Source organism: Prinia subflava, chromosome 1, assembly GCF_021018805.1.
Source record: "Prinia subflava isolate CZ2003 ecotype Zambia chromosome 1, Cam_Psub_1.2, whole genome shotgun sequence".
In the NCBI taxonomy this organism is placed as follows: domain Eukaryota; kingdom Metazoa; phylum Chordata; class Aves; order Passeriformes; family Cisticolidae; genus Prinia; species Prinia subflava.
The window spans coordinates 59,951,787-59,978,329 of record NC_086247.1 but is presented as its reverse complement, the minus strand read 5'-3'; the positions used below and the strand labels follow the sequence as shown (position 1 = coordinate 59,978,329).

At 38.6% G+C, this 26,543-nt stretch overlaps 1 protein-coding gene across 11 annotated transcripts in view; it reads left to right on the top strand.

Annotated features, from left to right (window-relative positions):
• MBP (myelin basic protein) overlaps window positions 1-26,543 on the top strand; it is a 112,022-nt gene that overhangs the window by 19,633 nt on the left and 65,846 nt on the right. For all 11 annotated transcript variants that reach the window (XM_063397715.1, XM_063397673.1, XM_063397693.1 and 8 more), the window contains exon 2: window positions 5,838-5,911. In XM_063397715.1, coding sequence (XP_063253785.1) covers window positions 5,861-5,911 — 51 coding nt within the window. In that variant the 5' untranslated portion in view covers window positions 5,838-5,860. The remainder of the gene's footprint in view (window positions 1-5,837; window positions 5,912-26,543) is intronic.

Sequence of the window (26,543 nt, the reverse complement as noted above, 5' to 3'; positions counted from 1 at the left end):
CCATTTGAGAAGCAGAAATGCCCTGTTAAGAAATTTGTTTGGAAATTGTATCCTTTTTTTAATGGGTGGGACAGAGCTGATGGTGTTCTAGCAAGGAGAGCAGAGTGGGTTGAAGGAAGAAAGGAGAGAAAAGCAAGAAAAGCCTAAACTACAGGAAATAAATATATGTGGCTTAGCAATTTCATTGTAATTTCATGTTGTCTAGATTCTGTTGTCTAGAATCAAGTTTGGACCATGCTCGGTGAGCTGGGGTGAGATTCCTGGAAATCACAGGCTTTTATAAAAAATAATGTGCAATATCCTTCTTGTTGGCAATAGAGGAAAATGGTAAGCAAAGCAGTCAGGAAACATCTTAAACCTCGGGTCCCGCTTACTCTTTGGCAAATTTAGGAAATAGTTTGAAACAATGTTTTTTCACAGAATATATTCTCTCTCCCTCTTGTAGCCTTTCTAATGTGCCCCAATGTTGCTGAAAATTTTAGAAAAAACTAAATAAATTAGGTGTCTTTTGCAATGATATATGAAGTGTGTGTAAATTACTGAGCAACTGTGCTAGCACTGGGGAGTACTTTCTCAGGTAAACAGTGTTTCATATCTTGGCCAGTCCCTCAGAGGGGTGGTTTTCTAGGCCTGGTGTCCGTGCTAAGGTACATGCAGTTATCTGTAAACATGGAAATTGCTGTAATATCTAGATAGGTCAGGACTGTGATATGAAAGGCACTGCATAGGCATGATTAAGTACATCTGTGAGTATTAAACTCCCATTGACTTCTCTGATTTATAGGCTATGATCGCCACTGAAATCTTGGTTTTGATAATCCATGATGAAAATGTGTCTGGAATAATGTGTTTTTCTTTCAGAGAAATATAATTGTGGAAGTCAAAAGTGAAATAAAGTTTGATTTAAGAAGTATTACACTCTTTAACAATAATGAAAACTCTGTGTTAAATAGCAATGAGACTTGTAAGGGATTTAAGGCACTGTATTTTATAAAATAATTTGACAGTTGAATTAAGAGAGCGGGATTCCTGGGGAGCAGTTTGTCCATGAAGCAGGTTACGTGGTTGTTACTTTTGTTACGTGGTTGCTCACATCTGTCTGTGAAGTGTCTGACTGTGGCTGCTGATGGATTTAGCTGCAGGTCACTCATTCGTGCCTGCTGGAGGTTTTCTTTCTTGGTGAGCTGGACTATTACCACGTGGAAGGTGATCACGATGAGGGAATTCTGAAGAAACAGATGAGGTGTGTCCAGTGTCTCAGTCTTGTTTTGAAAGAAGATGAAGTGAAAGGCTTCCTTGCAAAGATGTGTATCACACTGAGAGCCTAAAAAACCCACTCAAAGATTTCCATCTAGCTGGCAGCCACTGCTGTGCATTGTGTCAGCTTGCTTCCCAGGAAGCTATGTAACCAGGACCTGAAACTACCAAAAACAAACAAAAACCCAAACAAACAAACACAAAAATAACAAAAAAACTCCCACAACTAAAACAACAACAACAATAAACCCACAAAAATTTGGGTAGGTTTGTAATTAAGTGTTTACATTGTGGGGCTACCAGAATTAGAAAACTTAATTTCTTAAAAGAAATTTCACCTTTTTTTTTTTTTCCTGATAAGATATGTATGTGGTAGTAAAACGTCATATTTACTTGGATAAGAATAGGTCTGAATTTAACAGGAAGTTTTAAATAAATTCCTCAAATATTTTTATATTCTGTGGTTACCCTTCCCAAGTGTGAGTAAGGCTAGGAGCACTTGTAGCTCTGCACTATTACCCAACATCAGTCTATGATGAATACATATTCCTAGACAAGGTAGTAATTATGTTCTGATTCTTGTAAATATGTAAGTCCTTGCATACCTTTATTACTACGTGTAGTTCTGTTGAGTCATAATCAACGTGTGGGAAGAGGTAAGATCATATTTAACAATCCATTTTCAGCACTGTGTGATACACATTCAGTACTTTATGCTTTTTAATTTGAAGTAACCGTTAATGTTCAATAAAAGTGCTCCATGTGTATTGATGTACAGACTGTTTTGACTCCTGAATTACAATATCACTTATTTAAAGTTTGATGACTACATGGGTGAACTTTTTTCAGGCTCCTGTGAGTAAGAAAATGCTATTTTGCAGTTAAAACTGCATGACCTGCAGAAAGTAATGCCAGTGCATTTCTTGTTATATTCAGAAGGTTTGGAGAAGTGTTTTTCTGCCTTTCAGTGAAAATTCTAAATCCTAAACTTCTTTATAAGACAAGCGGCGAGTATGGGAAGATGATTAGAACCACTTGTTTAGCTGCAAATATCAACAGGCAGAATAGAATGGGCTAAAAACCCGCTACAAAGATATATATTTCTAACCCCCTATTTTTAATAAACTACTTGGATGAAAATAAATTACATGATGCCAACGTATGTGTATTTTTTTCGGTATGTGTTGTGTAGAACAGAGGTTTTCCTTTTTTTTTTTTTTTTTGTTGAAAATAGAAGTTTTTCTCCTTGGGTAAAGCACTGGCATTTCTGTAGTTGTTACTGGTTGGAATATGGGTTTGTGTTGTGAAGAAAGTGGGAAAGCTGCTGGATCCAGGCTTCCATCAGGTTATCTGTTGGACTAACTCCGTAAGAAGGTGAATTGATGGGAGGAGACACTTTATTTCCTTTCCCCAGGCAAAATCCCTGGGCTGTTTTTGGAATTACTCAAAGCAGCTGGCATAGGTGGAGTTACTGCTGTATCAGTCATGGATTGGGAAGTGCCAGGTCATGGCAGCAGAGCTGATTCAGCTCCGTAGGTGTTTGTGGCATAGTGCTGAGGCAGCAGGATGGCTCTGCTGGTGGCACCTGGCTCACAGCTTCCTGCCCCAAATTCACTCACTTCACCCTAAAGAGTTTTTACGTAGCAGAAGTGTTTTCAACTTTTAGTCCTGTTAAATCAGTTTACTCAAGTGACCTTTAATTTTCTGAACCTCTCAGATGGTTTTCATATGGAACCAGCAACTGTTGATGGGAATTTTATGGAGGAGCTGGTGATGTAACTCCATTCAAGAGTGTCCCTTGTCATTTGTGATTCAAGCTCATGTGCAAAATTTGTCATCTCAGGATTTACAAAACTCTCAGGGTTTCACTAGGAAGGTTTCTGGCAAATGCTGTTGAGGTCATAAGCCTGATCTCATGTGCAGGCCTGTTTTGGCAGCTTATTGTTAGGTGTGATTCGTGTGAGATTCAAAGAAGGTGTTGCATTTCCTCAGTACTTCTGTTTATTCATTGCTTGGAGCACCGTGACTGTTCTTGTGGCTGTTCATCAGTGCTGAATCATTCATGGATTCCTCTGCAAGGCAGTGTTGTTCAGTTGATGGATGTTGTTAGGACGTGTAAGAAGCTGTTTCTTCATTTCATACAGAGCTGCTTAGACTGGCACTCTGTACGTTTTGAAGGTGACTAAAGAAAATAGGAATCTTTTTCCACCTGAGATTTTTGGAATAGTTGGCTGCAAGTTCCTGCAAAGATTGTAAAATGAGTTGAAGTCAGTGACTCAACTCATTGCATAAAGGTTGGCACAGGTAGGAACTGCAGCATGGTCTCCCTCTGGACAGTAAGAACCAAAATCAGTGTTTAAGTCTTTGTGTTGCAGGGTGTGCTTTCATCCTGAAGTGGAAATTACCTGTGTGCTCAGTTTTTAGTCAAGTAAGGCAGATTTCTGCTTGAGGCTGAAGTGAAAAATTAAGTCTTTGTTGCTATAAATGTTTTTAGTATTTACAGGCTTGGATGTATGTATGGTTTTGCTTCCTACTCAGATATCTACAGAACAGTTGGCACTATACAATTTCTTTCATAATTCCTGTCAGATTTAGAAGCTTTTCTTTGCCAAAGGCTTACTTAGATTTCTCTGTTTAATAGGTAGCATGAAGAAATCTGTAACATTTAGGATACCCTTGCTAGTGGCAGGTTGCTTTTGTCCCTTTGGCTGAAAAGTAGTTTTATTGCTACATGAGGAATTAATAGCAGTTACCTCTAGCTAACTTCTCTTCAGTTCAAGTATCTGCACTCACTTATGCATGAAAAAAAAAGTTAAAATAAAATCTAGTTGGGAGTGTTTTATGGGTACAGGGTGATTGTTCCTGGAATGTTACTCCAAAGACAGGAGGGAGGCTAAGGGGAGGCAGGAGGACAGGATCACAGATCTGCTCTGCAAATATTATGTTGGCTTCATCGTCTGTGTACTTAGACATATGTGTGTTATAGACCAAATCTGATAGTTAATTTTTTGATAAACGAGTGGAAGAATAACACATAGAACATTTGCCTTTATATTCTGCTCTAGACATCTCTTACCGTTTTGTATTCCACTCTGCTTTCCTTATGTTGGGAAGTAGGTGATGAGGAATGAGCTGCTGCTCGTAATTTGTAGAGCAAAGGCCAGTTTGAGGAAGTTCAGGTCTGAAACCCAGTGTATATGAATTTATTTGTATTTTTCCTTGAAAAATTTTAGAACATCAAAAGTGTGTGAATTGGTTGTGCTGATCGCACAGTTGGAAAGTACAAAGCTGGGTTGGTTTTTTTGGTTTTTGGGGTTTTTTTAAAATCTTTTTTAAATCTTTTTTAATCTTTAATAGATAATGCTGGTCTAAAAAAATCTGTTTCCAATTTAGTTACAAATTCTATCTTGAGTGCATTTACTGAGTTTGGATTTTTTAGTTTTTATTTTGTGAGACCTTGGAAATGGATTTTTCTGAGGAATTATTTCATTGGATACAGTGATAACATGGAATTTAGAGTGAATTGAATTCAGTGAATTGCCAAATGAGCACTGTAGACCCTCAAAATTTGAAATGTATCACTAGGGGTTGGGTGCAGTGAAGTGTGTATGTAAATAAATCTATCAGTCTCTCCAAAAGTTGAAGTAGAGATACAAAATAAGATCGACTACTTATGACTGTCCATCACAGATGTGTACTTTATCAAAGTTTCTGTCTTTAGAATCCTTTTGTGCAGAAATGGGTGCATGTAGCTGGGGTTGTAACAATATATGAGTTTATATGGCCTATTGCTTCCCTTCATGCATGTAATTTTAAGCAATGCATGTAGTTTTAAGTTTCGTGACTTCAAATGCTGTGATGCACTGCATTCAAATTGTGTCAAGGCAGCAGCTGTAAGAGCCTATACAGACACCTGCTTCTGTGACAGGAAATCTGTGGCACAACCACAAGTGTGCTCTAAAAGCTGAAACTGGAGTGTTGTGGTCTAACCTACATAAGCTCTGTTAGAGCTACAAAGAAAGGGCTGGTCTTGCTTTGTAACGTGCTTGTCATGAAAGAGGGAGCTGTAAACAACTCACATGTTCTAACCTCCACAGCAAATTGTTAGCACTTAGTGTGGTGCTTTTTTCACTAATTGCTGTTTATATAATGGGAAATGTGCATTCAAAACAACTTACTTGAACTTTTATGGCAGTTTATAGTTACAAGTTATTTGATATGTACTATACTGTTTGTTGTTAAAAACATAATATTGAAAGACAGGGCCTTTACTTAATTTCTAATCTAGTTTTGTTTTATATGCAAATTTCAAAAAGAACATTTTATTTTTTCCTTCTCTTTTATGTCTATTTTTTAAAATAGAAGTAGGAAAGCTTTCTGATATTGTTTAAACATGCAAAATAGACCAGATAAGCATGGGGGTTTTTTCCCTTATAATCTTTCACAGGTCTTACCTTGGATTGTAAAAATTCTCATTGTATGTGAAAATTTCCCTTGTGATGTGTCAGATTAAAAATTAATTTGTAATTCTTTACAAATGTATTGGTTTCAAAAATGTTCTTTTGTTTTTATCTTTCCAGAATTTAAAGTTTGGTGGTCCATCATGGGGAACCATGTAGGAAAACGAGAGCATAGCACTGAGAAGTCAGCTAAGGTGAGTATAGAAAATTGAAGAGAGCACCACTTGGGAAATATGTGTTCTGTGAAATACAGGGGATTTTTAGGACAGTAGTTGTTTACATTATTATTTTGTAGTTTACACTGTAAAATGACCCCATTTTTGAAAGTGTGTCCTATGGGATGTGGCCAAATGAAGAGTGTGTTGTGCTGAATTTAGTGAGAGATGGTATTTTCAATCCATAGCTGATAATAATCTTCTCAGTCATGGTGGAAATGAATGAAAGGGACTTGTGATCATGATATTGTAGAATTTTTTAGGAGTCAGTGAGCAGAGTTATGTTCTGTGTGTTGACAGTTTTTCATTTGGGCAATAGAATTGGCTTCATCCATAAGAAAGACACTATGCAGAAACAGGTAAAATAAGAAGATTTTAAAGGACGAGATTGTCAGTCCAAGGAGATACAGCTTTAAAAATCTCCTCCCTAGGAAAAAAAACATATGAGAACTGTCAAAATGTTCATTAAAAGTTAGTATTTGATTCCTAAGCATCTGCTGACACTGTTGTGTATTCTCTTTGCCTTGTGATAATATCTTGTTTATTTGTTTTCTATGTTGTACCAGAAGAGATTTCACACATCTTAAAACAGAACATCTTTCTATATATATTTATATGTAGAAAACCCCTCCACTGCTTCTTGGTAGCTATTGCTATCTTCCCTCCCCACATCCTCATCCAAAAATAACAGTTTGCAGTCTATGCCCACACTGTATAAAGCTATTGCCTTTTGCATTGGACATGAGATGTAAACAGATAGTTCTGCGCTTTATCTGGAGCAATGTGGGTATTTTGCTTTGCTGTGGCAGGTAAGCAGCTATCCCCAAAAGGTATACAAACTAGAACTCAGGCAGTTTTTAGTTCCTTGCCATCTCCTTTAGGAAAATGCACGGTCACACTGGAAGGAATAGGGAGAAACCAGCAGGAAGAGAGGACAGCTGACTACATATGGTTTTGTTTTGTGTTGGTGCAGTATTTTGCAAAATGCTTTTGTGGCCCAAAGTTTCGGGTTGAGTACAAACAATAATATGAATCTCAGGTTGCTGTCTTGTGGTGGCTGGTTTTGCCCTTTAGAAAACTCAGTTGTGCAGCCAAGTCAAATGCACCAAACACACACGTTTATCCAAATGTAAGCATGTGAGATCCTGCAGGTGTGATACATTAAGTTTACAGAGCTTGGTGCGCTGCAGTATACCAAATACCCTCTGCTTTGAGGATAAATTTTGGTTCAAAAAACCACATTGTATCTTCTCTCCTGCTGTGGGGTCACATGTGTTTGATGCATCTGGATGGCAGGTAGGTGAGTTGTGGGGCACATCTGGCTTCAAAAAGCTAAAAATTCTTCAAATTGTAACAGCCTATGCAAGAGTTGCAAATTCTGTGGTGGTGAGTGAGAGTCAGGTCACCATGAATCTGCACTTGGTATATAGGACAGAACCACAAGGAAATGGATTGCTGCAATTCCTTGGAATTCCTTCTTTTTCCTAATCAATTCATGAAGAATACTTGATTCTGCAATCAAAATAAAATTCATTTACCAAAATTGTTTTCTGAAGCAGGAACTTAACTACTGTAGTAGTATCTTCTGTCCTTCACTCATCCTTCTAGAGGGTCAAAAAACCAAAATACCTAACCCCTAAACTTTCAAATTGGCAGTGCTTGATCAAAATATCCCTTTATGCACAGAAATGTACATGATCTCCCTTTATCTAAAACAGTGATCATGCCACAAAAAATTACAAGGCCATAGATTTAAAATCAGGAAATATATGGTTAAGGCACTACTATGGATTCCCTACAGTTAGTCATTCTTGATTCAGTTCTTTCAGGCAGCATTAAATTTCTTAGTGGTTGCATTAACCCAATCAGTTTGGTTTGGGTTTTTTTCTCTTATTTTTAAAGTCGAGGTAGGTTTTTTTCTGTTGTTGTTCAATATTGCTATAGATTAGAACTGTTTTCCCACTAATCTTCTAGACCTGCTGAGGGCTTGCAGAGACTACAGTGGAAATGCTGGACTGCCTCTCCTCACTCCTAGTAATAGAACTGCAACGAAAGAGGTGAACATCTCACCAAGGGTCTCTAAATTTCATTACTTTCACTCTCCTTTCCCAAAATTGTAGGTTCAAGGGAAAAACATGATTTTAGGCAGCTTTTTTGCACTTTTGAGGTATAATTTACAGCCACTCTACTGCTCCTGGACAAGTAGACCATTTCTCCACAGAACTATTTTTATGTGTAGTGACATTAAAGAGACTGTTGGCAACTGCAACAATTACAGTTTTGGTTGTCCAGTAAATGTCCTTTAATCCAGCAATTACTATGAGGCTGGTTTGATGGTTTTTTGAGTTGACATCTAGCTCCACTTTACTTTTAGTAGGTCTGTATATTTGAATTACAAAACTAGAAATGAACCTCTGGAAAGCAATTACTCCATGAAATGTCTAAGGTGACACTAACATGTTTTCAAATGAGGAAGTTTACAGAATACATTAAGATGGCTTCCCATGCTGGGACACTTCCTTCAAAATATTGTTCTCCTCTTGATATATAAATATGGCAAGCTACAGTGATTATTTAATAAATAATGAGATACTGTGAGATAAAGTGAATGCTTTGAAAAATATTTTACCTAAATAATGTGGAGAAGTATTTACAAAATCCTTCTGTTTTACTCACAGCAATAGCATGCACCACCTCCTTTCAGTGGGATTTCTTTCTTCTGTGTCTAAAGGATCTGCATTTTTTAGAGTTTTGTAATACACATAAAAATTCCTCACTGAATCCAACATTTTATCTTTTTGTTTTACTTTGGGTGATACCAGACTTCATCTGCTAAACGCGTTAGTAAATGTTTAAGTATTTATTTTGTTTACTTTCTTGTTAGTGTTAATACTTGAGTTTGAACTTAAATATATCTAAGAACAACAATAACAAAAGGGATGGGCTGTCCTGAGTTTCTTTAACTTCTCACAGAGCTAAATGTAGAGTGGAAAGAGTAGACAGTGGAGTTTTACTGGTTCAGCATTCTAGCTGGTGTATGTTAATTGGTCATTAGGCTGCAAAGTGCCACAGTCTCTTCTGCAATGACTCAAAGCTGCCTGTGTTACAACAGGCACAGTTCTCTGCTACTCCTCCTCAGAGAATTCTGCACAGCCCAAAACCTTTGAACTCTCTTGCTATCTGTCAAAACTGGCCCTTAATGTCATTGATTGTTCAGGGGGAGGGGTTTGGAAGGAAGGCTTCTGGCATTGTCCCAGTTACTCCACAACAACTTCCAAACACACCTGGTCCAAGTAGCCTGGTTTCCATGGTCACATAGTGCTGTGGGGAGCTCAAGCCTTGACCTGTAACAAAGGATCAAAACCCACTGCACTGCCAGGTCAAGGGATTGCTCAAGAAATTTCTACAGGGCTGGGACCTGTTAGATTATGGGAAATGCTGGATTATCTTCCTGGTTCATGTCCTTTATATAACTGGGGTGTGCAGTAAAAAAACAGCAAGAAACCAAACCCAATTGTCGCTTCTGGTACCCAGGTCTGAAAAGCCTTGGGAAATGTAATTGCAGGCCAAAACTGAAAGCAGACATAATGGTGAATAGGCATGCAGTCTGCAATTTAATGTTTTCTTTGAACTAAAAATAATCTTTTCATAATGACCAAGTCTTGCTGGGTAATGAACTTGTGAAAAATCTTGTCTATAATTGCCCTGTATTATATACTTAGATTCTATATGTTTTGCACTGGTTGATTTGATATAACTTTAATAAACTGACTGGTCCTCAGTGTTTAAAGAGAGCTCAGTGTAACTAGTTCAAGCTAAATTGCTTCAGTGAGCATGTGTCAGTAAAATCAGATGATTTCTGTGCTGCTTTAGAGGAGAGTCTACTTTCTCTCCTCTTTTTTCCCCTCTCACATTGCCTGGCTAATGCTCTGAAATTTTCACCCTGTCTAAGGCTGCAGTCTGGTAACATTGTTAGAAAATTTTCTGTCTCTTCATAGTGAAGGGGAGTTGAAATTCTTAAGATGACTGGCACATGATGGTAATTGATCTGTTCATCTCATATGTGCTCATTGATTTGCAAGCATAAAAGCTTTCACTACCTCTCATGGCTTAGGCTGTTTACAGACCTGAGCTGTATGTGTGGGTTTTGCCAGGTGCTTCCTCTTGGTATGCATCATAAATTATCAAAAAAGGAAAAAAACAACAGATGAAATAATTTTTACTTACTTAGTTAATTGCTCTGAAGTATTATTTTCATATGATAAATGTTTATCTAAAAATATATTTTAGAACCTAGTTTGAGAGATACCTGACAGATTATACAGATTTTGGAGTCTAGGGTATATTTTCTGTAAAAAAGTAAAAAAAAAATTAATCTTATTACCATACAAAATGAATCATGAAGCCTTTTCACTTTTTCTCCCCTAGCAAAGTTGTATAGCACTGCTTTTATTTTCTGGTGTAATTGTGTGTTTTCTCAGTTTTACTCTTTCCTGTAAAGCAATAAAGAGCACAGTAACTATTATGGTGTATTCTTTGCAATTTGATGGATTGATGAAAACACTTCCCTTTGAGCCAGTATGTTTTCTGAAGGCAAGTGAAAAGGAAAAAACCTTAAAATGTTGAGAGTGCCAGTGTTTTCTGTGGGAGATTTGATGAGCATTTTCACCAGTCAGTTTTACAAGTTGATTTACTCTGTAGAATCCTTAGGACCAACCGGTGTCTACTTGTGCTGATACCTGGTACAAGGAACTGGTGCTTTTGGAAGAAACAAATCTTCTTCAAGGGTGTGAAGGGAAGTTCTGGACAGTCAGGTTCAGCAATACCAATTGAATTTGATAGATGTCTGTTTTCCTCATTTTCTACCATCTACCTTAGCTTTGCCCTTGAGTAAATCCTCACGTGCTCGCTCTGCTTTCCTATTTCATTTCTTAACCTTCATGCTGTCTAACTGGATGGTTTGCTGGGACAGATGCAATGTCATTCTGTATTAATAGTAGTGCTTGGAGACCTTGGGTGGAGCCTTCAGGCACTAATGTGCTTCTACTGCTGAGGTGATACCATAGTGATACTGAAATGACTGAACTGTTTCAAACCTCTGAGAACGCCAGGCATGAAGTAGCTGTGACATCTGTCCTCAAAAATTAACCTTAACACCAGCGCTCAATATGGTATCAAAAGTCTGTGTTAATGTTTCAGTGGGCAAATAGTTTTACTGTAAAGTTTAAAAAGAGCAACTCGTGTCCAAATCCAAGTCATGTGTTTCAGTACTTGACTGCTCATTAAACTCTTTGGGTGCTGAATTTAGTATAGTCAATTGTAGCTGCAGTAATTAGTCTTTCTCATGTCTAAAATATGACAAGCTTGTAGAAATTTTGTAAGGAAGATAAGTGGTCCCTGAAGTGAAGCTGATACTCCGACACTTCCATGTTTCCCTTTGTTCCATGTGAAGGCTACTGAAGGTGCAGTGTTCTGCTGTGCAAGGAATGGGTGGAAAATTTAAAAGGTGAGAGGCGAGGCAGGTGGAAGTTCTGGCCCTGTCACAGCACCCACTGCTAACGTCTAAGGAGTTGCCTGAATTGTATAACCATGGCAGTATATCACTAGATCTGTGTTTCAGTGAAAAAGTGAGTAAATGTGTGGGCAATGGTTGCATAAAATAAGTTGCAAGTATGTTTTTCTGTTTCATGCAATGAATGTTTTCATGCAATGGCTAAGTCCTAGTTCTTCTTGGTTTGGGTCTTGAGCTGGTTAAGCTTGCATGGGTGTAAAAGGAAGAGGTGCAGTGGCTGTGGTTTGGCTGGGGGGGAGGTAGGGTCTTAGGCTTTGTTCTCCAACCCTCAGCCTGCAGAACTGACTAGAAGAGGGAAGTGCAGTCTGTGCTTTTTTAAGGTCTTGTGCTTCAGATGCCATATTTTTGTGGTAGTTTTCTAAAGTTCCCTCGTTAGCTTTGATGCAGAGCTAGATAAATGTCCTGTCAAATGAGTTTAATGCCAGTGCCACTTAAATTAGCAAGGAGCTGGAAGAACAGGGGTGTAATGCAGTAGGCACTCTTTGTGAACTCTCTATGAACTGTTCTAGCTGCTGAGATGACTTTTCTAGTAAATCAGCCCATACTTCAGCCTAAGAACATGTTGTTCAGTGTTTTGGCACCTTTGTGCCATAAAAAATGAAGGGAAAGTTGTTGATATTTTTGAATCTTGAGGAAGCAGTAAAGTGACATGACAGGGAACAATATCTTCCTCTCCCACATAACCTTTTGTGCTTTTACTGTTGTGGTGGTGGTGGATCAGCATGCGGCGATAATGTTGTATCACCTGGTCTGAAATTAGGTCAGATGAAAATTCTAGTTTGCTACTTTGACCTTGGTTATATTTGGGAAGAGCCTAAAAATTTTTCTGCAGTAATGTGTTACCTTAAGATGCAGTTATAGCTGTAAAATAAGTTGTGGTGAATTGTGTTCGCCCTTTTTGAGAAATGGCCAAGGTTTACCTTGGGGTATCCGGTGTCAAACCACAGTGGACTCTCCAGTGTCTAAGACAGTGACTGACAAACCCGCACTGTAGCACTTACTAAAGTATTAAAACCTGTTAAAAATGCATTTTAAAGTTTGTTCTTTTCTTTTTCGTCCTAGTGCTAATTCAATTGTGTTAGATGCTCCTGGGCAGCAGCGGTGAGGGAGGGTTCTGCAGCCATGTTTTATTTTAATTCTCAGTTTCTCACAATTGTATTTCTGATAATGCAACTGAATGTGCAGATGGGGCAGTTGTAATACATAGTTTTACACTATTCATCAGTACAAAGTCAAAACACTCTCAGATCTGATGCTAAATATTCTGCCATGAGAAAAGAGGGGTTCCACATTAAGCTGAGTTGAATTTTGCTCTCGTTTGTAAATTCAGCAAGTGTGTAATGGACATCGGAAGGAAAAAGTTGTAGGGCTTTCCCATACAAAGTATTGCTGACAGTAGCTCATTTTTGCGTTTCAGAAGTTGAATTTCTTGAGTGACTGGAGCTGTTTGTACAGTGAATAAATGTAACTTGTCTGCAGCTACAGTTCAGAAATTGATTTTTCCACTTTGAGCAGAAATGCTACAGAATGCTTTTCCTTTTTATTTAACTTCTTCAGGCTGTCTGCTTTAAGTCAATGGAGATACTTCAGTAGCATTTTTGGGGGGAGAAAAAAAAAACGGTTTATGTAAAAGGAAATTGAAAAACTTAAACAGAATAATATGATGTTACTCTTGATTGCTGAGATAAGATTCACTCTTAAAAACAATCTGATCTTTCTGTGCAGCATCCAGTGGATGTGGCCTCTTGATGTCTTTATCTTTTGATAAATATGTCAAAATTTGCATAGAGCTGAAAGCTGCAAGCTACTTGCCAGTTACCTTGGGTGATATGGGGGACTTCTGAGCATCAGGTGCATTTAAGAAGAGGCAATAGTGGAAACCTTGCATTTTTTGTCTCAGTCCCACAGAATGATGTTAAAGCTGGTGTGGCTGGACTTAGAATTGAAAGCTGAACTTAGGGCGGCCTGAGGGCACTCAGCCTGCTGGGAGCTCTAGGCAGATCAAAAAACATTGAAAAGACCCAAGAGACCCAGAAGTCTTAGCAAGTCTGTCACCAGTGAGAAAGATCTTTAAACATTTATCAAAACAATAGTCACCATTTTTGGGTTCTCAGATTTTCCTGTTCTGTGTAAGACCTTCAGGCATGGATTCAGGCATGTTTGGTGGTGCAGATATTTTCAGATGAATTATGGAAATAAAAACATACCGGAGACGTTTTGATTAAAATAAAATTGAGACTGTGATGTTGAAGTCTGAGTCATCTGGGGTTTTTCTTGTTTTGGCATTGTGGTCATAGCTCACTTATCTGTCTAGCTCCTTCCTTTATCTTCCTTCTACTTCTTTCACCCAGTTCCATTCTGCATGCTGTTTTCTGCCAGCACCTCTGATGCAGTCAAAATGCATTGCTTTGATTTTTCTGAGGTATTAGAAATAATACTATTTAGTTGCTAACAGTGGTCAGAAACAGTGAAGAGATGGCCAGCTAACAGGCAGTCTGATCAGGAAGGTGTGAACACCATAGAAGCAAACAGAATTTGCACTTTTCTGACAACACGTATCCACGGGAATAATTACTTTCTCTTCACGCCTGTTCTCTCTCTTCATGTTATAATATGACTTTCTGCAGCCTTCCAAACCAACCATGGTACATTGCTTTACAAGGCTATCCAGTAGTGCCATTGTTAATATTATGTAAAATATGAAAGCTGAAAATCAAAGCCATATTCTCTATTTTTATGACCAACTATCATTGTCACTTTTATACTGTCTTGTCATGAAGTTGTTTTGGATTTTTACATTTGTACCTTGTACCTGTACAAATGTCAAAGAATTTGTTATATGCAGCAAATGCAAGAACTTCTGTGTAGTCTTTTGGGGGAAATGTGGCTAAAAGTTGTCAGTGAAGTGGAACTGTGCAAAAACTTTAAATCCCACTTCTGTTTCTTTTGTGCAGATATATGTAAGTATGCACACGTCCATATTGAAAAAAGTACAAGCGTACATTATAAAAAATATTTTTAAATAAATGCAAGTGTATATTCAAGTATTGATACTGTGCTTCTATCCCTGTATGCCTGCAGATGTGCTCCCTGTATGAGTTTCAAAAGGCAAGACCAACAGCCTTTCATCCTGGGGAGTCTGGCTACTCATTCTGATCTTCTCTGTGAACTACAGACTGAATGTTTTCTTAATGTTAAGCCAGAGCTTTCTAGTGCAGATGAAACTTGCCTTATGGTGCAGAGCGATAAAGCCTGAATAATCAGTACTTTTTTTCTTTTAGACTCCTGTCTGAAATTCCAGACAATCCTGGGTTTTTGATACTTGGAAGATGAAAAATTGGTGGATGTGAGACTCAGAATCTCAAGTCAGTGCCTGTAACAGTTGAGATATAAATCATACAATGTGTTGATTTAAAATTAAATATCTTTAATATATTTAACAAAAATCTATAGTACTAGTATAAATAAATATATCTTCATGTTCTAGGAGAGGCTTTGGAGCTCACATTAGATGATACCCACTGCATAAAGCAACAACTGTTTTGTCTTTGGTGCAGTATTGCACAGAAAATTCAGTGTGTTTGGGACGATTGACATTATTTCTGGAGCTCGGTCACATGAGATGAGATTCTAGGTCAGGGCTATGCACAATGTAATATTTTTGTGCTGAAATAAATAACTTGTCATATGTTGCAGGATACTTGCTGATAAAACTTGCTGAGAGGAGGTCTTCTCCTGTGGTGGGGTGCTGATCTTCAGTTTCCTTCAGAATCAAATCTGTGTTTGGAGCAAACCGATGTTATATATTTCATGTGAGATGGATCTGAACCACTGTAATCCATTACATTCAGATTGGCTTAAGTGCAGCATGTTTGTCTGTAGGTGCTGACAATGTCCTGAACATTCACCTTTAAGGTTCTTTTACTTGAAAAATTAATTTTAATGTTGATATTTTGTTTCTGCAATACACCACTTTAAAAAAAATACTAAAAGATTTTTCTTTATATGTACTTCAGCTAATTTCTTGCCATATAAGAAAGTAAGATAAGAAGTAAGTAAAGATATTGGCAAGAAGAAAAAAAATAGGTGACATACCTAGTAAAAATTAAGCTTTGACACTTTTTCCTCTTGTTTTGTCCTCAGTGTTATGTGTTCTACTTTTCTGCAGTGTTTTCAGGAAGGGAAGGAACAGAACTACATTCGGGAGTCTCTTCAATATACCTTTTCTGTCTATTGCCTACTTTTCCTTTCAACTGGCATTTTGTCTATTGTTTCTTATTTTTATTATTATTATATTATGCTGTGCTATATAGTCCTTATAAGGATTGATAAGACGATATAAAAATGAATTTTTTATGGAGCCTGGGGGAAAGGAGGCCACAAGATCCCTGTTGTTGGATGTGTTCAGTTGGGAGGGGGAGCTCTGGGTTCTAATACCCTCTCAACAGATTGTAGGGGTGTGCTGGCCGGTGACTTTAACTCCGAGTACAAGAATAACCAGTGGAGCAAGGGAAATGTCTGCCTTTGGCAAGGGATGCTGAGATCTTCCAGGCATCAGATCCTGCTCTGGGATTTTGCGGAGTTCATAATGCCCTAGCATAATGCAGTTAATACTGTAATAATGTAATACTCTGTTGCAGCTGTTGGGTCACCTGATTATGGGAGAATAAAGGGTTTATGGCATTTTGGAAGCCCGTAGGGCATGACACAGAGACTTTGTATCAACTAAATTGCATGTCTTTGATAATTTCTGATGCTGTCTCCTGCTGCTGCATGTAAAGAACAGGAGGGACCTCTGGACATGCATGCAGCCCCCCGAGGGAGATGGCTCTGCCAGGAGCAGGGCCCCTTGGCTTGGGTCCCAGCTCTGAGCCCTGGTCTCAGCAGATGACAGGTTGTTCTGGGGTTTGCCCCATGGGCTTTCTTTGGCCCATTAGGCTTTGAACCATGGGCTGGTGGAGCAGGTGCAGAGCTGCTGTCTGTGTGTTGGAGCCAGATGGCCTTTTAATTGTCCCAGCCGCTGAGGAAGGCTTGGCCAAGTCTCTTGCTCAGTTCTCGATTCTGCTGCTGCACTGCCAAGTTGGGTCTTGTGGCCGTAAGAAAATGAGGACTTCAGAGACAACTCTGAGCATCTGGACTTCTCTTAGTCATTATACAAGGTGGTTAGTTTCAAACCTCAAAATGGTTCATGGCCTAACGTTGTTGTCTTAAAAGAAAGAAATTGCTTGATTTGGAGTGAAGATTTCTGATCTGAGCTGGCATATCTTGCTTGTTACACTGTTATTAATATCAAGATGACAGGAAAAAAGCTTTAAGTAAAAACCCTTATTTCAAAGGATTGATTCCCTGGGATTTTGCAAGGAGAACCTTTGTTGAGTTGCCTCTTATCAGGACAAGAACCAAGGGGAAGAATTTTGAGGGTTAAGAATATTTTGGTTTGCTAAAGTTTTCAAAATCCTGTTGTAGAATAACATTTTTTCACTGTTCAGAAGTAAGAAATTATTATTTGAATGCTGCACTTAAGGGGAAGTGCTAGACTTTAGGGCTTGTAAACTTGCTAAACAGAATTGCAAATTAAGTGTGTTTGCTTATCTATATGCTTATACTTATTCACCTAGTTTAATAACTGCAGATATTGTTACCTGTAACCCCTTCAAATGAATATATTTGTTGCTTATATGCAACTCAATCAGTTGTTTTTTGTTGTCAAGATAATCCACTTTTATTATAGTAAGTCATTTAAGAAGCTACAGCTGAGGGGTGTTAGGGCAAAGGATGGGACTAAGCAGAGTAATGATAATGTTGTTTGCAGTGCTAGGGAATCGAATTAAAAAGATGTCTAGGTATTTCCAGCAGGCCCCCTCTTTTGTTCAGTGCTAAAAAGGCAGTCTCTGGGTCTAAACTGATTATAAAAGTGAAATACCACGTTGATTCAAGCTGCTTGAGTTAGACTGTCAGTCAAATCACAAGTAGCTTACATATGGAAAGGTTCAAATACATATGTTAATAAAATACAGCTAATTAAGCTTTTGTATTTAGAGTTGATGGATTCTAATCTGCATTTATTTTAAGATTTTTTTTTTTTATCCATCATGCTCCACCTGTTTTGTTCAGTCCTGGATCTGACTCACACTGGTTTTTTTAGTATTGTTTTGACTGTGGCTCTGGCAGTACCAATTCTAGCCAGAAGTTACCTAGCCTATGGATTATAGGTATAATATATATTATCTCTCTCTATATTATATATATATATATAATATATATTATCTCTAGGGATAGAGCTATTTATAGAGAGATATATATTATATCTCTATAAGTATATATATATTTATCTCTAGGGGAAAAGGTGAAGAGATTTGCATGGTCTGTTGTACTTATGTCTGCAGTCTCCATTGCCCAGCATGTGAATAATACCAGAAAGTCTGTCCAAGGTCTACCTGCTCCTTTTTTATGATGAAGTACCACTAAAAGAAGGGCAGTGGAAATAGCTTCTTGTTCACCCATGGGTTCCTTTCCAGTTAAGTTCTCTGCCTAGAGAAGGAGTTGAAAATAGTTGGTGCAACTTTGTTTTACAGTTGCCCACATGACTCCTTTCCTTCCTGCCAGCCTATAGAACTGAGGCATGGATTTGTGCCTTCACAACACATATGCCGTGATGTAAAATTCTATTTATGTGCAGAGGGTTACTAAGTAACAGTTGCTGAGGGAAATGCAGTCTTTAACTGTGTGACGTCTGTGCACTTAAAATTCACAGCCAAGTAGTGCATTAGCATAGATTTTACACATTAATGTAATGGGATTTGCTGTGGGCAAAACCTTGGGAAAAAAACAACAGTGTAGTTTAGGGAACTGTAGTCTCTGCAGCTTGACCCTGTAGAAAGGAGATGAAACCCAGATTTTGCCCTTCTACCTCATCCTCTCCACACACCACACTATAATTAAGGACCCTGATATATTTCATAGAATCATAGAATATCCTGAGTTGGAAGGGATCCACCAAGTCCACCACCTGGCTCTGCACAGGACATCCCCAAGAATATCACATCATGTGCCTGAAAGCATTGTCCAGACATTTCTTGAACTCTCTCAGGCTTGGTTCTGTCCAGTGCCTAGGCACCTGCCTAAGTGAAGGACCTTCTCCTAATACCCAGCCTAAACCTGCCCTGACACAACCTCAGGTAATTCCCTTCAGTCCTGTCACTGATCACCAGAGAGATCATTTGCCAGCTTCCAGTCACCTGGGACCTTTCTAGATTCCCAAGACAGTTGAAAAACCATCGAGGGAGGTCTCACGTTGACATTGGGCAGCTCCTTGAGTATCCTGGGATGAATCCCATCAGGCACCATAAACTTGAAGGGATCCAGCTGAAGAAGCAAGTCCCTCGCAGGTTCAGGTTGGCTGGGAGTTTATAATTCTCACACTTATGGTCCTCCAGTTCATGGCTATGGAGGTTCTATTTTAAATATTTGCATGTACTTCTGTGTATTTTAATATTTTTTTATTACTTGTGTATTTGTATTTATATCTATATCTATCTATAGATAAGGATTCCACGTGTAATCAGTTTGTTTTGCATGTGTACCATCCTTCAGGGGGAGGAAAGTTGACTGACAAAAAACCAAAAAGAGCTGGGGATAGGTTGGGTGTTGATAATACAAGGAGAAATTTCCCTTGAGCTGTGTCTGAAGTGTGTCTCTTCTATTAATTCTGCTTCTAATTTTTCACAGTCTGTCAGAGGATTTGTTTTTTCTAAGGATTTTTTTTTCAATAAATGTTACTTGGGAAAGGTCATGTGTCTAGCGTTGAAAATGAGCTTTTGTATTGGAAAAGATTCCACTTAAATGATCAACCTTTCTGTTAAATCACACCTAGTGTGACCTACAGTAGGGCTTTGAAACCGAAGACCGTTATATACTGATAAAGATGATTTGTTGAACTTTCATGAAATCTTACAGCTTTTAACCAATTTCTCTATTACCAGGCTCCTTTTTGTCTACAAATACTTGGAGGACAGGGAGAAGTGTGTATTTATGTAAATAATTATTGCAGTGGGAACGTAACATGAGCTTCTCAGGCTGTGTGATTTGCTCACTGTGGCTTAAGGAGATCCTAATTTCAGTGAGGTTCTAATGTTAATGCTGTCATTATGTCAGAGTACATAAAAGATGGGCAAAAATAAATTTTTATAATTAAGTATTATCACAGTCCTTTTATAAAAGTGTCATAAATATCTATGAGGCATATCTAGTCATTATTTTATTGGATTTTAATGACATTATTACAGCTGAATGCAAGGATATTATTTATTGATCACTGAGAAAGGTATTATGGCCAGGAGTTGTTCTTATGTTATTTACCTGGGCTCTTCAGTAACCACAGTAACCAGCATTGTCACTGTCATGGAAATAGTATCATAATATGTCAACTGTGCTAAATTTACTTCATTTATTTACTTATGACAGTTGTTTTTATAGTTTATTTTCTTGTTCTTTATATTCAAATTAAAAAAAAAAAAAAACCAAAAAAACCACCCAGCAAACCAAGCGAAAAACAAACCTAGTGATACCATCTCTGTAAAAGTGTGTGTTTTCTGTTCCTGGCATTGTGAAGTCTCTTCACATTTTTGATGGAGTGTAATTCTCAAGTATTGTCTGACTGCATTTTTTGCCTGTATTTGAGAGAGTGTAGTATCAGAGGGGTTTTGTAGTCTTTCATGCAGTTCACTTATTTTGGTTTTGAGGCCAGAAGCTCTTCCCTCTGGAGAGAAATCGATCCTGAATTGTTCATAGTTCAGTCAAGCTCCTGTTTTTCTGTAAGTCTCTGTGATCAGCTGTGACTGCTCTTGTGGTTTTAAACTGGTGTATTGGCCACAGCTTTTCCCTCAGGAAGCTCCAGTCACTGGTGGGAGTACTGACTCTGAGCAGAGTATTGTTAGAGTCTACAGAAGAAGCAAAACAGAACAAGGGGAGAACAAATGTCACACAAGTGACACATCTATTATTCCAAAGCCTTTTCTTGTTGCTCCATAGGGGCTTGTGTGTTTCTTTTCTCTCAAATGGCCAAGTTCAGGAGAACTGGAGTTAAACCAATTTGCCAATAGCACCTGCCTTTGCTATGTACTTCAGGAGCTGCTCGTCAGTTCCAAACACCTGTAATGCAACTATTTATAGTTACTTAACTGAAATGGATGCAAAAAAATAAATGGAACCTTTGCTGCAAAGCTACTTTCAAGCCATTTGGCCCCTGCCGACCCTCGTGAATGGAGTAACCCATTTCAGCTGCAGAGTTTTGCATGTGCCTTTATTGGACTTTCATGGGATTCTTGTCTGTTTACTTCTGTAGCCTGTCAAGGTCCCTGTCTGAAGAGCACCTCGGCTTCTGTGTACTGACCAGTCTCCCAGTTTATTATTACCTGGGTTTTTAATAAAGACATGAAATGACATTAACCTTAGTGTTGGTCCCTGAGGGATGCTGCTGCTGGCTGACTGACAGATGGACTCTGCCATCCTCTGAGCTGGTGGTCCAACCAGTTAGTCACCCCTTGTATTCCACCTCCCCAGGCTTTATCTTCTTGGTTTGACTAGAAGGGTAGAGTGGCAGACTGGGGGGGCTGTGTCATAGGCCATGCTGAACTCAGGGGATGTGATGTCATGCTTCTCTCCTCCTCCACAAAAGCAGTCATTTCATCACAGGTGGCTGTCGGGGGGTTAGTCAGACACCATTTGCCCTTGATAAATCCAAGCAAGCTGTTCCTACACACCTTATATCCATGGGGAAAAATTCCTCCTTAAACTGTTATGTCATCTAAAAAAAGAAAAACAGCTAAGCATTTGAAATGCTGAGTAGAAAGCATGTCTCATTTTACCAATGCATTATCACTCCTTTCAGTGTTAATGCAGAGGTTTCTGTTGAGTACAGAGTGTACCTACCTTTGACCTTTATCCTTCAGTAAAATATTGCACTTTCAAATTATTAACAAAAAAAATAATGAGGCCTTCTTTCAGGACAAATCCACATAAGAGAAAAGAGATGTGAAGTGCACTTTCTAGTTGTATGATGATCCTTGATTTCTTGAAACCTTTCTAGAAAGATGGACAGTTGTCACAGTTACCAATAGATAGACAGATTGATAGCAGCCTGTATAGTGTAACAGTACAAAGTTAATGTTGAGTGGTCACAGGAAGAAAGGCAATGCTGTCTGGCTGAGCTCTCGGTTGGGTTTTTGTTTGGTGGTTGTTGTTGTTGGGTTGGTTTTTTTTTTTGTTTGGATGGTTGGGGTTTTGGTGGTGGTATTTTTTGTTTGGTTGTTTTTTTTTGTTTGTTTGTTTGTTTGGGTTTTTTTTTTTTTTTTTTGTTAAATAGCTATTAAAGAGGAAAGATCTAAAAATTAGGCACTGGAGGAAAAGGTGGAAGTCGAAGGAAAGAACAAGTGTTCCTGCCTGGATTTGGAGACGTTCCCAGGCAGTGAATAGGTATGCTTGCTGGTAGAGCTTCATGCTCCCCCACCAGAGCCTGGGGCTTGCACAAGTGATGACTATAAATAGTGCAAAATAGCACTTATTTAAATATTTTCCTTTTTTCCTTTTTTCCTTTTTTCCTTTTTTCCTTTTTCCTTTTTCCTTTTTCCTTTTTCCTTTTTCCTTTTTCCTTTTTCCTTTTTCCTTTTTCCTTTTTCCTTTTTCCTTTTTCCTTTTTAACACATAGCTCTTGAATTTCTATGCAGTATTTCTCCTGAAGGTGTAGAGTTCTTACTAGAACCATGCTAATGAATCAAACTGTGGTAAATTGAATCATCTCTGTAGTGACCAGTGACAGGACCCAAGGTAATGGTCTGAAGTTGTGTCAGGGGAAGTTTGGGTTGGATTTTAGAAAAAGGTTCCTCATCCAGAGGGTGTTTGGTCACTGGAACAGGCTCCCCAGGGAAGTGGTCATGGCACCAAGCCTAAGAGTTCAAGGAGTGTTTGGACAATGCTCTCAGGCACATGGTGTGATTCTGGGCCAGGAGTTGGATATGATGATCTTTGTGAGTCCCTTCCAACCCAGCATATTAAGTGATTATGTGATCTTTTTAAATGACAGTTTCTATTTGGTTTTTGGCTCACTGAGTGATAAACAGGCTGTTCACAAGTTGTATTTCTGGTCTTCACCATTTCTCCTGTGTTCACACACATGAGTGGTTTCAGTGTCATCACTGCTGATACTTACATTGGTATTAGAGAAAATGGACATTTATCTCACGGTCAGTATGGGATTTATATTGTTTGATCTTTCTCAGGTTTAGTTTCTTTTTTTTTGACTTTATATATTTGGAAAGTGATAGCTACAATTGTTTAAAGCAATACTGTCCCTGCAAGAAAACAAGAACTGTTCCTGAAGGACAGGATTGTGTGTTGTGCAGATGAGGTCTTTCTTATTCAGCTATCAGATTAGCTGCTCATGCTTTGCAAAAGGTATGAGACCAGGCTTATGAACCATTTACGTTATGGAGCACTTATGATATTGACCACCTAAAAACACTTTGGATAGATGCTTACTGTCCACAGTCTTTTTTTTTTTTTTTTTTTTTATGATGTACAGAAAGTAATTAACTCCTCAGGAAAACCTTCCCTAGTTGCAGGTGAGTAATAGTAGGTATTTGCTGATGAATCAGGTGTCAGCTGGGACTGAAGAAGCACTGAGTGTGAGATCTGAGTGAGTAATTTCCTTGGGGTCTCAAGGTTTGTCTCACTGCTAGTTCAGTGTGGTAAGCAGCAACAGTTAACTTGAGATCACTATTTCTGAAAGTCAGGAACATATTAAATAACTGATATGTGGGGGAAAATGTAACATTTTAGCTGTACTCCTTTCATATGAAATCACCAATATCTGTTGGAATAATTTTATGGAATTTTGGAAAAACATGGATCAGATTGCATATCTGACATACCACATCTGTGTGTTACAGTCTGGGCTGCATTAGATTGTAAATGTGCTCCAGAGGAGGGCCCCAAAATCTGGAGGTGTTAGTGCAAGTGGTATAACAAACCAGTTGGTGGCCTGGTAGCCAGAACCCGATGAGATCAGGCTCTGAGTGACAGTAAAATGCCTGGAAACCCCAGTGTGATCAGATGCTTGGACTGAGTTTTCATTGCACCAGTTGTGGGGCAACTAATGAAATTGGCTTCTGCTGTTCACAGATACCCAGACCTGCAGGATTTGTTGTGGTTGTTGTTTTCCTCCTCACAGAGGTCAATACAATTTGAATGCTAATTTAGACATTTTTTAAACAGGCTGAAAATAAACAATTAAGATGTCATCTCTCTGGGCATGTTTGGGTAAACAATTGGGTTTGTTGTACTTTTTTTCCAAAATATTTGCCTCTTAGACTTCATTATTCCCTTCTGAAATGGGAAATATTTCCCAAAAACCTGCTGAATATGTAGGTTAGTATTTTAGCGTGCAGCTTCATACGTGTGTTACAGTGGTTGATTTTTCTTCTAATATTGGTGCAGTTGTCAGACTGCACAGTAGTTTTTGTGAGAATGCCTCTGTGTTGGCTTAAAGCATGGAGAGAAGCATTGTTCTCTTGTTCGTTTTCAGAAAATCTGGTGGGTTGACCCTGGCTGGACTCCCAGTGCCCACCAAAGCTGCTCTATCACATGTTTAGTGCATGTGAACATTGTGAAAGGGAAATGATCATGCCAGTAAGGGTTCTGCTCCTCTGTTCCTGATAAAGGATGCAGAGGTCAAAGCAAGCAGTGAATGGGAGCAGTTTCTCTTTGTGTTGTGAGAATTTGAGGGACTTGTGCTCTATTGCTGTGGAATTTCTTCCGTGTTGTTGGGGTGGATTGGTTTTGGTTAGATTTTTTTACATTCTCCTGACTTGGGTTCTATTGCTTTAGTGTTAATTAGGTGCATTGTTTTGAGTTATTTACTTTATGACACTTTTTCTGGTTCATTTTAGACAGTTTCTTGAAAAATTACTGACAGCTAGAATGTTTCTGAAATCAGTTAATCTCCTCTTTGCATTTTGTGGTTGTTAAGGTAACCAGGAAAAATGAGGAAGGGATCCTCATTGTGCTTTTTTCAAGTATCTTAAGCAGAACTGTGAATTAATTTTAGTAGGTGTTCTGAAGTTGCTCTTTAAAAAATATTCAGGAAAGTTTTGCATACATTTCAGTGTATATTCTTTGTCTCTTAGGAAATATCTCTTAGGTTATTTCTCTATCTTCTAGTGAGTCGTTTTTTTTATGTACCATTGACAGCTATCTATCAGTTAGCAGTTGATTTATACTTGAGAAGCTCATAGAGGCTGCTGGAAGAAAGGTCAACCTACTTTAAGCCTATAGTTGGACATCAGACGAACAAAAACTAACAAACTTCAAAATGGTGCCTCTTTCCTGTCTTTTTATATCCAAGGTGATTATGTAAGGTACAACTATATTTCTGTGCACACAGTCTTTCCGTCTCTCATACTTTCTCTTTTAGAAGGAGATTTGGGTCCATGGTGTTGTTGTGAGGCCGGTGGGGTTGTGAAATCCTTGGGCTATTACCCCCTACTGCTTCTCTTCCTCGATGTGTGGGCAGCCTTGATACTGGTAGGGGGATCTTGAGACTGGTTATATGGCTCTGGGTCTGAGCAGCAAGGGCACAGGCGCCAAGGTTTTCTCCCTGGTGCTCCCAGGCAGGGCATAGGGCTTGGAAAGAAGTGAATGGATCTTGGAGGTCAACAACTGGTTGTACAGCTGATGTTGACAATAGGCATTTGGCTTTTACAACCATTTGGCTTTTACGACCCTTTCTGAGGGTCAAGGACAGCTCAGAAGAGAGTGAATCTACCTGAACTGACCAAATCATGCAAAAGCATCTTTGCCAACAGGGCTGGCCAAGCTGTCGAGGAGAGCTTTAAATGAAGAAAAATAAGGGAGAGAGATATGGCAACCCACAGACAAGTGAGGAAGTGATGGAATGGATTGGCAAACAAGGGCACAGTCAAGAAGAACCTTGGAAAAAATGTAATAGGGCTGAAGGCAGAGGTTGGTTGGTTCCATGAACTATCAAGAAAATACTCGGTTTTGCCTAGTATTTTAACTTTGCTGGTGAATCTGTATTACACTCAAACTTTTGATAAAACTTAGTATCTTTTTTTCCTTTGTTTTTAATATAGTCTTATAGTGGAGAGCTATTTTTGACACAGTGGTATATTGATAAAGTGATCCTTGATAACATGATCAGTGTCTTTCCTTATCTTCACATATTGTATGCTTGATGGTTTTTTAAAAATTTACTTACGTGGGAGTTAAAAGATGTCATGCCACTGTTTTGCAATTATACAAACTGTTTTGTGCCTTTATCAGTTTCCCTTAACTCAAAAAGAGCCCTTGCTTCCATGTCAACTGCATTTCGAAACTCTTATCTGAAAAGAAATCATTATTTACATTTTGAAAATGGCAGTTGTGTTGATTATCTTGTAAATATTGACCCTGTAAATCTTGACGTTTGAAAGCATTTTCTTCTAAGTGGTGTTTGTGCATTTATTTACACTACACAGAGGACCTATGCGCATTCTGGGAGCTCAGAGAAATAAAACTCATTTTCTTTCAAGAGCATGCATTTAACGTTGCCCTACTTAAGTCAAACAGGGAAGTGGAAAAGTAATTTTCTGTCTTGGGTGGATAGACAGGTACATGCCCACCAAGGCCTTGTTTTTTATGGTGGCAGGGTCCTGGGAGCTTCCCCCTTAACCAAGTGTTACATAGCAAACCTTCTTTTCCCATACAGAATGGAGTGAGGAGGGGCTCTCTGGTGGATTGGACCCACGAGCTGGTTTGGTTCTGTTTTCTCCCTTTCTCCCCTGTCATTTTACTAAGATGGATTATTTTTAGCCCCTCTTTTGCCCCTTGTCCATATCCACGAGGGCCCAGAAAGTAGCAGCTCAGCTTGTAGGTATGGTCAGGAGGGAAGGGCACATTCCTTGGAGATGGGACAAGGTTGGGATCTTGGCAGGTGTGCATGCTAATAATGAGCTAAAATGTCTGTGTCAAAATACCTTGCCACTG